General features: G+C 37.0%; 1 protein-coding gene across 1 annotated transcript in view; it reads left to right on the top strand.

Moving 5' to 3' along the window:
• The first annotated feature begins 9,920 nt into the window (after positions 1 to 9,920).
• The window catches only part of FMN1 (formin 1), a 480,791-nt gene continuing 478,879 nt past the window's right edge, over positions 9,921 to 11,832 (top strand). The window contains exon 1 of the mRNA XM_053711972.1: positions 9,921 to 11,679. Coding sequence (XP_053567947.1) covers positions 9,921 to 11,679 — 1,759 coding nt within the window. The remainder of the gene's footprint in view (positions 11,680 to 11,832) is intronic.

Genomic DNA, 11,832 nt, shown 5'->3' with positions numbered 1-11,832 from the left:
AATTGTCATTCCACTCAATATTTTGAAGAATATTAATCAGATCTGTTGAGTCTTTTAAAAAGGTGGGTAATATAACTACATATTTTTGAAGAAATGTATCTACATACCTTGACAGGTTGGACGTTAAAGAATTAATGCCCGATATAATAGGCTTTCCTGGGGTTTTTCAAGGGATTTATGAATTTTTGGGAGGTAGTAGAAAATTGGAGTTTTAGGTTCATTATTGTTTAAAAAGGGATATTCTTTGTCATTAATTATGTGTTCATTTTTAGCAAAACATAATATTTTCTCTAACTTCTTTTTTTGTTCTATAATCGGATTCTTTTTTAATCTTATGTAATTTGTTTCATCATTTAAAAGTCTGTATGCTTCCTCTAGGTAATCTTCAGTATTTAAAATAACCAATCCTCCGCCCTTATCGGCAGATTTTATGATTATATCTCCATTATTTTTTAAATCTTTCAAAATTTCATTTTACTTTTTTGTGAGATTTTGTGTGTACCTTTTACCTTTTTTCTTTAGATTAAACTGATGTATTTCATTTTTAACTGATTTTTCAAAGATTTCTAAAAAATTTCCTTTTTCCTGAGTTGGAAAGAATTTTGATTTGTTTCTTAGTTCTGTCTGGGAATACTGGTTATTTTTAGGATTTGATTGTACTATGGTTCTTTCTAATGGTTTTTTTTTAAATATCTTTTTAAGGTCAATTTCCTGGCAAATTGGTTTACATTAATCATTGTTTGAAATTTATTCATTCTGCAATTTGGAGCAAAGGATAAACCTTTGCTAAGGACATTAATCTGATCTTTATTTAGGTCAATTTTACTTAGATTAAAAACTCCCTTTGTTTTGTCTACTTCTGTCTTTTGTTTCCTTTTTTATCTTCTAGATTGTGTGGTGTGTTGTAATGATTCAGTATCCACCCCCTAACCAATCAGATTCAGTCATCCCCAATAGGAGGACCGCCCAATATCAGCTGTCAGATTACAATATATATATAGTTGGAATGTATGTGTGGATGAAAAACCACAAGTTTAGGCATATAAGTAAAAAGAGATATTATACGCATCCTATACCCTAAGTATTCAGAACTAAATCATAGTCTATGCATTAGATGAGATGTGGTTTATGGATAGCGATCACCATTAAAGTGTGACCTAAACAATCTTGAATACTGATGTAAGTGCTTGTGTAAAAATATGCATCAGTCTATTATGTAGGTGGGTCTATATGTGAATCATCAATAATTGGACAGTGTATTCCAACTCAAAAAGTAATACATGTATCATATAAATTACATGTAATAAAGATTAAGGTTGAGAAAACACCTAGGAAGGAATATGAATGAGTAAAGAGAAATCAATGCTTAAGAACCTACTTATTATTTTTCTGTTACTATGGTAATGAGCTTTGATGTCATTTCCTGGGGGAGGGGTTATTGGCTATATAAGTCCACTGTATTGCTCACTTTTGTTTGGTCTGATGAAGGGGATGGTTTGATCTCCGAAACGTTACAATAAATTGGCACCTGTTTTTGAAAAGTCCAGTGAGTGCGGATCTATCTCTCCATTTATAATACTTTTGTTCCCGACACCCTGGCTGTTTATTTAAAGTGAGAGTGCTTATCCCCCTGCTATGTTTGAGATATATATATATATATAAGTCCAAACAGATCGCACTTCAGACTTCCAAAGCAGCAACCCAGGGTGCAGCAAAACAATGTATAAACAGCAGCAAAGAAAACACACTCCAATAGGAATCCTTTCATCAATTAAATCAAACAAAGTGAAAATTGATAAAAGGATCCCTATTGCAGTGCACTTTCTTTGCTGTTTTATATATATATATATATATATATATATATATATATATATATATAAAACCACACACATACACAAACAGTCATGGCCAAAAATATTGGCACCCCTGCATTTCTGTCAGATAATGCACCACTTCCCCCAGAGAATTGTTGCAATTACAAATCTTTAGGCATTCTCATGTTTATTTATTTTGTTTGTATTGGTATCACACAAAAAAGTGGGGGGGAAGCCAAATCTGACACATTACATGCAAAACTCAAAATTATTGGCACCCTCAATTTAATGTTTGGTAGCACGCCCCTTGGAAAAAATAACTGAAATCAATTGCTTCCTGTAACCATCAATGAGTTTCTTACACCTCTCTACTGGAATTTTGGACCACTCTTGTTTCGCCAACTGCTCCAGGTCTCTTAGATTGGAAGGGTTCCTTTTCCCAACTGCTGTTTTGAGATCTATCCATAGGTGCTCTATAAGATTGAAATCTGGATTCATTGCTAGCCAGTTCAGTACTCTCCAGTGCTTTGTCTTAAACCATTTCTGGGTGCTTTTGACGTGTGCTTTTGGTCATCGTCCTGCTGTAAGACCTATGACCTCTGACGGAGACCCAACTTTCTGACACTGGGCCCTACATTGCACCACAGAATTCTTTATAAGTCTTCAGATGTCATAATGCCATGCACACAGTCAAGACATCCAGCGCCTGAAGCAGCAGCAAAGCAACCCCAAAACATCAGTGAACCTCCACCATGTTTTACTGTAATGACTGTACTCTTTTCTTTAAAAGCATCATTTCTTTTTTCTGAAAACAGTAGAATGATGGGCTTTACCAAAAAGCTGTTGTTTTGTTTACTCTGTCCACAGCACATTCTCCCAAAAGGATTTGGGCTTCATCAGCTAAGTTTTGGCAAACTCTAATCTGGCTTTTTTATGTTTCTGTATCAGCAGTGGGGTCCTCCTGGATCCTCCTGCGTCCCTTTTCATTCAGATGGCAAAGTATAGTGAGAGCTGACACATTTGTACCCTGTGCCTGAAGGTCAGCTTGAATTTGTCTGGAAGTTGATTGAGGTTCTTTATCCGCAATTCAAACAATCCTTCATTGCAATCTTTGATCAATTTTTCTCTTTCATCCACGTCCAGGTAGATTAGCTGCAGTGCCATGGGCTGTAAACTTCTTGACAATGTTGCGCACAGTGGACACAGGAACATTAAGATCTCTGGAGATGGAATTGTAACCTTGAGATTGTCCATGCTTTTCCACAATTTTTGTTCTCAAATCCTCAGACAATTCTTTGTTGCTCTTTCTCTTCTCCATGGTCAGTGTGGCACACAGAGACACACATCAGAAAAGGTTGAGTAAATTTTTCACCATTTTAACTGGGTGCTGGTGTGACTTCTATATTGTTAGCACATGTTAATTGATACAGGCGAGTTTAATTACAAATTACAGGAGCATCACAAACTTGCAATGCAATTATTTCTTACAATTTCGAGAAGGTGCCAATAATTTTGTCCAGTCCATTTTTGGAGTTTTGCGTGGAATGTGTCAGATTTGGGGGGTTTTTCTCCACTTTTTGTGTCATACAAATACAAACAAAATAAATAAACATGGGAATGCCTAAACATTTGTCATTGTAACAATTTTCTGGGCGAAGTGGTGCATTATCTGACAGAAATGCAGGGGTGCCAATATTTTTGTCCATGACTGTGTATATATATATATATATATATATATATATATATATATATATATATATATATGTGTGTGTGTGTGTGTATAATACATATGCACAGGCACATCATAAAACCAAGATGACAATAGTTAAAGGGATATGAAAATCAACATTAAACTTGCATGATTCAGATAGATGAATTCAGATGTAATTTTAAGACAGTTTTAAATTCATGTCCAATGGCAAATTTACTTTGTTCTCTTGGTATCCTTTATTGAAAAATAATATTTACATATCCTACACTACTTGGAGCTAGCTATTTATTGGTGGCTACTCACATTTCCTCAAGTTATTGGCTCTCAGTAGTGCACTGACTATAGCTGTGTGTTTAATCCCTATGCAGGGGTTAAATACTCAATTATATACAAGCAATAGGGCAATAATGAAATGTTCATATTAGAGCATTTTCTTTTTGCCTTCTCATTTCCCTTTTTATTATACTTCTTGTAAACATTTATATTTTGAATGATCCCATCAAGACCCCATGCCCTAGAGATCCCATGCTCTAACAGTGAATTCCTTTATGGCTTCCTGACCCTTGAGGGAATCCTAACTTCCTTAATTATGTCCTTACCATGCAAGAAAGGAGGGTCCAGTTAACTCTTAAACATCCCATTTAGATGCATGTCATCTCTCAAATAACACTCGCTATCCCCAGACTCTTGTGTGGCTGGTTATTGCTACCGTGAGCTCGCGGAGGCAATTAGCGCTCCGAAAATTAACCAGAGGTCAGACCTCTGGTTAAAGGGATACTGAACCTAAATTTTTTCTTTAATGATTCAGATTTTAAACAACTTTTCAATTTATTTATATTATTTAATTTGCTTCCTTCTCTTGTTATCCTTTGCTTAAAGGTTTATTTAGGAAAGCTCAGGAGAAGCAAAGAACCTAGGTTCTAGCTGCTGATTGGTGGCTGCATATATATATATATATACCGATTGTCGTTGGCTCACCCATGTGTTCAATCAGCAACCAGTAGTGCATTGCTGCTCATTCAACAAAGCATACCAAGAAAAACATTTGGGTTTCATATCCCATTCATTTTCAAAATACCCCCCAATGGCCCCCAAAATAAAGCATATTGTAGGTTTTTTTTTTTTTTAAAAAGTAGCATTTAAACAAAAAAAGTAAAGACAAACGGCACAAAGCATTTATAAGGGGTTAAAGTTGGCGGGTGTGGGGTGTTAGAAAAAAAAATATATGTGTATATACACAAACACATAAATATATATGTATATATTCATATACATACGGTATATATTTAAATCTGATGCCCATCGCTGCACAACTTACCCCCTTCGCTGCGATAGGTTCTCATGCCGCGTCAGACCGCACGAGAGCGAGGCTCCCATTGGAGCCTATGGAAGCGCACTCTTGTGAGCGCTAAGCATCCGTGCAACTTGTAATACCAGCGCAAAAGTGATATTTTGCTCTCCACTTGTAATCTGGCCCTTTGAAATCTATGGGGAAATATGTTAACACAGTTGCGATATTCGAAGTTCCACTTTTTGAGCGCATAGGCTTAGCGCTCATGTGTAAACTTTTTGCTTTCAGTTTGTAATATGAGTACACCCCGACGAATAATCTAACCCATAATTGGCTAGGGTTAGCAATGCATAAATTACATGCTGTAACAAATTTGATCATATTATAATTCAATCTCAGAATGTCCCTTTAAACATTAATGCTGTCCCTGAATTAACCTCCTAGCAAAGAGGAGTAACCTGTATCTGTGTTTGCCAAGGAGTCTGCAGACAAATTGGAGTAAGACATTCTGCAGGCCTTTGGCAGGCACATTTAATATAATTAAAAGCTTTTATTTGTGTACTTCTGGTATGATTAGCAGCACGTCTTGCAGATGAGAGTTAGTGCTCGGGACCTTAAGCAGCCTTGTCACTGATGCTCCATTCTCCCTTCTGTGTTGTCTCATACGATAGCTCTAGCCAGAGGCTATTAGATTTAGTGCCAGCCCAGACGCAATCTACCTTGTGTCGAACTTCCCCACCCAATGCTGTGGCTTACTGTCGGTTTCTCTTGTGTTAATCCAATCATAGAGTTTCAAGTACGCACCAGGATGTTGCAGTTTTTTCCTCACACATACACTCTACAAGCCAGCAGTCTGGGTAAGTGGGATGCTAAGCATCTGTCACTGTATTTTGACTTTTTTGTGTCATCAAGCTTACTCTGTCAGTAATCAAAGAGGCAGTAACTGGTACACTAAATGCCAGTTATATTCTATAACCACATGAACAAATCTTGTTAGTAATATTGTATGTGGCCAGGAAGTGAGGCAGTTATTAGTGTCTTGTAGTGTGAGACTTACTCAGTACCATCTCTTTAGTCACATGAACAAATCTTGTTAGTAATATTGTATGTGGCCAGGAAGTGAGGCAGTTATTAGTGTCTTGTAGTGTGAGACTTACTCAGTACCATCTCTTTAGTCACATGAACAAATCTTGTTAGTAATATTGTATGTGGCCAGGAAGTGAGGCAGTTATTAGTGTCTTGTAGTGTGAGACTTACTCAGTACCATCTCTTTAGTCACTTAGTGCCATCATAGGGTATATTCTATTCCTGCTGAATAGTTTGTTATAGAATTTATCAATAAGAAAACAACTTTTTGCTGCAAAATAATGTATGATTAAACTTCTCAACTACTAAGTGGTGTGGAATCTATTGGCATTCTATAAAAACTGATAATATCAATAATAACTACATCTCATAGACTGTAATTGTATCGAGATGAAATTGCATGGGGCAGATTTAGGTGAAAGTGAGAGAGGCACATCATGTTGCTTCGTACTTTTAATTAATTTAAATAAGGGAAACTGACTGAAACTTCACAGCTGGGGAATATTACAGATACTCTCTGTCAGGGTCAGTGGACATTGGCTGTAGGTCTGACCAAGTCAACACAAATAAGAGGTATCCAGCAGCCTGAGAGGAACAAGCGTTTCTTCTGTCAAAATGTTATCACATGTTTCATATTCCCAGACTTCTTTTTTTTTTTTACTAAATAAGTTTGTGATTGATTTGACAAGGACATAATAGTTCTTCTGTATGTGAAGTACAGAGCTTCATAGACTCTAGTTTCTGTTTCAAGTACATAGTTAAAGGGATATGAAACCCACATTTTTTCTTTCATAATTCAGATAGAGCATGTAATTTTAAGCAACTTTATAATTTACTCCTGTTTAATCCTACATTTAGCCACAAATCAGCAAGTGCTACCCAGGTGATGAACTGGGCTGGCTCCTAAGCTCCTAAGCATTCCTGCTTTTCAAATAAAGATACCAAGAGAATGAAGAAAATGCCATGACTATGCCAGACCCTGAAAGAAGAATGTTGAGAAGTCATAATCACTCTTATATAGCCTTGACCTTTGGTCAACCTATGACCCAATGACCACAATGCATTTTACTTTCTGCTTTTTATCTGTCTCCCACTACTTTTTTACCTCTATTGATTTGCAACTCACAGAGAAACCTTCTCTGAAATAGCTCATTTTTATTGTAGTCATCCAATATATATGTTTTTTAATCTGTCTGTTTTTGCAGATTTTAGTACATCTTATGTTGTTGAACTGCCTGTTTAAAGTTTACTTTATAATTTTATTTGAATTTATACAGTTTCTAAAATGTGTTTACTAACCTTGTGCTTTAAAAAATCCAGTGTGGCTACTCGTATAAACCTGTATACTACTGTGTAGCCATAATTTATAATAAAGCATTTTCATCATGTCGAATCCCTAAATGATTATGCACCAGAGCACTGCATTCTATGGAATTCCGAGCGTTTTGTATTAAATGCAACCCTAGGGATGCTAGATATGCGATCTTGCACTAGGTTACGTAACAGGAGAACATCTGTGTGTGACATTTGTCTTTACTCCATCTTCTAGTATGTTATTTATACATCACTAACAATGAGTACTATATTTAGATAACCTAAATGCAGCCCAACTGTGAAATTGCCCGTTTGGATATGTTTTTAATCTGAGGTGACCAGTTGCATTTTCACTCCACATTAATCAAACCACAGCATGTATAATAGTAAGATCAAAATTATTATAGTTGGTTCATTGATTCACAGGAATCTTGAAGGGGGTAATGAGGTCTGACTTTGACTGAGAAAATATTAGTTGATTTTTGCATGATTTTAAATTGGTTTAGCAATGACTGAATAAAACAATTTAAAAAAAAAAAAAAAAAAAGATTATTTAACCATTTACCATGCTTTGCTAATAATGTTTTGGCAGTTAATATCCAATAGTAAAATAAAGTCTTTAGCAGTATATGAAACCCATGTTATTAAAGCGTCATTATTTAGACACCTCTTGTTAGTGTGTAGAATTGCACTAAGTCCCAGGATTTCTAGTAAGGACAAAAAAGGAATTCTGTAACCTACAAACCAAATAGCTGGTTTATGCAATTTACAGCATTTTAAAATCGTAGGTTACAGATTTTGCTTTTGTCCTCCCTAAGGAGTATGGGAGAAAGCACAATTTGTACACAAAATCACAAGATGTTTAATATCCCTTTAAAGGGACACTGAACCCAATTTTTTTTACTTTCATGATTCAGATAGAGCATGCAATTTTAAGCAACTTTCTAATTTACTCATATTATCAATTTTTCTTTGTTCTCTTGCTACCTTTATTTGAAACAGAAGGCATCTAAGCTTTTTTTTTGTTCAGTCCTCTCAACAGCACTTTTTTATTGGTGGATGAATTTATCCACCAGTCAGCAAGAACAACCCAGGTTGTTCACCAAAAATGGGCCGGCAAGAACTTACATTCTTGCATTTCAAATAAAGATACCAAGGGAATGAAGAAAATTTTAAAATAGGAGTAAATCAGAAAGTTGCTTAAAATGTCATGCTCTATCTAAATCACGAAAGAAAACTTTTGGGTTCAGTGTCCCTTTAATGTTTCCTTTTATACTAGAGTGGTTCAAAGAGCACGTCATCCTATCACTAGTGACACTGCAGAGCTATGCATTTAAACAGCTCTGTGTGTTCAACCACTGTAAGTGGTTAAATACTTGCTCAGAGTCACAAACCCTGCAGCTGCTGAGATTAACACAGCCAGTGATTGGCAAGGTCACCTGACTGCTGCTGCTGGTTGGCACAATGGCTGTTTCCTGCTTGGCTCGGATGCAGAACTATAACTATATGTTTAACACCCTTGTGGAGGCTGAGCACAATGTGTAGCAGCTCTTGAATGCCCCTTTAAGGAACTTTTACCTAAACTCTGTCATTCTTTAAAGGGATATGAAACACAATTTTTTCCTTTAATCATTCAGATAAAGAACACAATTTAAAAAAAGTTTCCAAGTTACTTCTGTTATCAAATTTGCATAAATATCATGTTATTCTTTGTCGAAGAGACAGATAGGTAGTGTGCACATGCATGGATCACTACATGACAGGAAATAGTGCTGCCATCTAGTGCTCTTGCTAAAGTATAACATTGTTGCAAAACTGCTGACATATAGTGCAGCAGGCACTTGCACACCCCTGAACTTTACTGCTTTTTAACAAAGGATAACAAAAAACAAAGACATTTTGTAATAGAAGTAAAATCGAAAGTTGTTTAACATGTATGTTCTATCCAAATCACGGAAGAAAAATGTGTTTTTTGTCCCTTTAAATATTTGTGGTAGGACTATTTTGAATATATGTTAAATATTAAACATTACAAATAACAGCTATGGAACATTAGCAAAGTGATAGAAAACAATAAATGATTCAACATAACCACTATGAGATAATGACAATAAGGTTATGTGTATAAGAAATAAGAAATATAACATACATGGAAGTCTGCCACCAGAAACCTAAAATTAAATGTTCAAGTAGAGAACAATGTGTAAAGACCTTATAATCTATTGATACAACAAATGACAACCTATAGTGAGAGACCCTGTGCCAAGGGTTCACAGTGTTGGAGGTTAGAATAGTGGTAGGGGCTTGCCTTAGAGAGTGCCAATGAGCTTACAATCAGAGGAGATAAGGAGAACTTGTGAAAAAGAGATTAAACTTTAATAGTTTAATGCAACGACTGAACTGTTAAGAGCCACTGATACTTGAATTTTGCCTCTGGTTCCTAATTGCTTATATCATTGTACAAGTACACATGCATCTATACAATATATTTCTAATGCATGGAGGCTTGCATAGCAGTAAGTATAGTTATGTGTATTATAGATTCCTGGCATGCTGAATATCTGATAAGTGTTTCCTTTCTTTAACAGGCTGTGTTTTGTGAATCTCAGTCAGATGACTCCCCGTCTGGTTATCACATGCTATGTATTGAAGCCTAGAAACATTGATCACATTATTTAAATTTGAGAATAATTAGAGGCGTATAATGGAAAGCACTCACTCCGTCCTCCAATTGCATAAACCCATTATGGAACTCTGCTACGTCAGCTTTTACCTTCCTGGGGGTAATGTCAGGGGATTCACTTACAAACGCTGTGTAACTCGAGACAAAGCCAGAATATGTTTTGAAAACTGTTATCAAATAAGGAAAGAGACAGAAGCGGCAGAGCAGAAAAATCCACCTTATGAAAGCTTCACAGAGGCCTTAAAGCAAACCACAACCCAGAGCATCCTTGCAGAGCACTACAAGCTTACAGCTGCAAAAGACAGGCTGCTGGTTCATCTTCTCCACTCCATCAGGAATACACGTGCCAATATGGGTAACCAGGATGGCAAATTTCAAGACATTCCAGCAGATTATATATTCCCAGAAGGGGAGACCCCTGACCACATGGATTTTCAGGAATCATTTTCAGCCTCTGTTGATAAGAGGGGCCACTCATCTAAATTAAAGAAGGGCAGGAGATTTAGTAAGAGGAAGGAGAGTATTGAGGACTTTGTGAACAAAAAGATAAAGTGGAAAGGGCAAGTAGCCCAGGAGACTGTGGGGGCCCAGGGCAGAGATAGAGCAAGGGTTTCCCTGAGTGACTCTGTGGATTCCTTAACACGCCCGAGACTGCAGTCTGTTGAGAACACAGATAGTGTTGTACCAGGACACTCAGTGAGCAGTGCTCATGTTGGAGAAACAAGCTTTAAGAGCTCAGGGATGCGTTCTTCTGATGTAGCAATGGGCAGCTCCTTTTCTTTGTATGATAATGATGTATTTTCTGACTTTTGTCTGCTTCCTCACAGTGACAGCCTTCTGGGCGACCTGCAGGGAGTTATGCAAAACATGAAGGTAGATCACAGTACTCCAGTGCTGCAGGGCAGTCCACCCCTTAAAATCCCGACAGAACATCATGACAATGATAAAACATCCAGTCAGAGCTCAGTTGTTGCTAGAGTGCAGGAAATCAGGCCCTGTGTGCAGAGAGTGCTCACCACCTACAGTTACACTGGGGATGAAAGCAGAGAAGGAACGTATGAGCAAATCAATCCTATCCACTCCACTTTACCTAATGAATTCATGTCTAAGGTGGATGTGTTTACAGTACATGACCAAGGTCAGAGGCATCAAATTGGTTTGCAGGGCAACGAGAGGCCTCATTTAGGAGCAAGGGAAAATGAGAGGCAACAGCAGTTAAGTCAAGACATCAGTTTATTATTACAAACTAATGAGTCACAGTGTTCTCATGGATTTGTTAATAAAAGTCTCCTCAGGGTACTACAAAGTGACAGTGTGGAGGAGACAGAGTATTGGCTGGGGCAGTTAGATCAGAGGGGAGAAACAAGCAGTAAAGTTTCCAACCGGCAAAAGCAGGAAAGCAGGCTACCAGAATCCTTAACTCCCCCTACAATCTATAATCAGAGCTCTAGCAAAAGGGCAGAAGAGGAGACCCCCAACGATCCATCAATTGTACATGATGTGGTCAGTAACTCAGTCTTATCCAGTAGTAAATACAAACGGATTTCTCCTATTCCTTCTCCTGGAACCTCTCGCTTACCAAGCCCCCAACTTCACCACAGAATTCTCCTGCTACCCTCTTTAACATCTGAAGAGGATCCAGCTTTATACAGCAGAGAGGCACCATCACGTCAGATACAGGGGAGTAAAGCCAAAGATTTCCCTACTCCTGATAAAGTATTTCAAAAACAATTTGAAGATGGAAGAACAAACATCCTGCAGCTGGACCTTCCTCCTACAGGTTAGTAGATTTGATTCACTGGTTCTTATATTCTGCTGGTCATAAATTGTGTAGTGCAACGTTTATGGTAATAAGTTAAATTATATGCCCCTGAAATATTTTCTCAATGTAAGTTGTATTTTGTGCTTCTCTCATTTTGTATAATATATATGT

Source organism: Bombina bombina, chromosome 1 (assembly GCF_027579735.1).
Source record: "Bombina bombina isolate aBomBom1 chromosome 1, aBomBom1.pri, whole genome shotgun sequence".
Lineage (NCBI taxonomy): Eukaryota > Metazoa > Chordata > Amphibia > Anura > Bombinatoridae > Bombina > Bombina bombina.
This window is presented reverse-complemented; position numbering and strand designations above follow the sequence as displayed.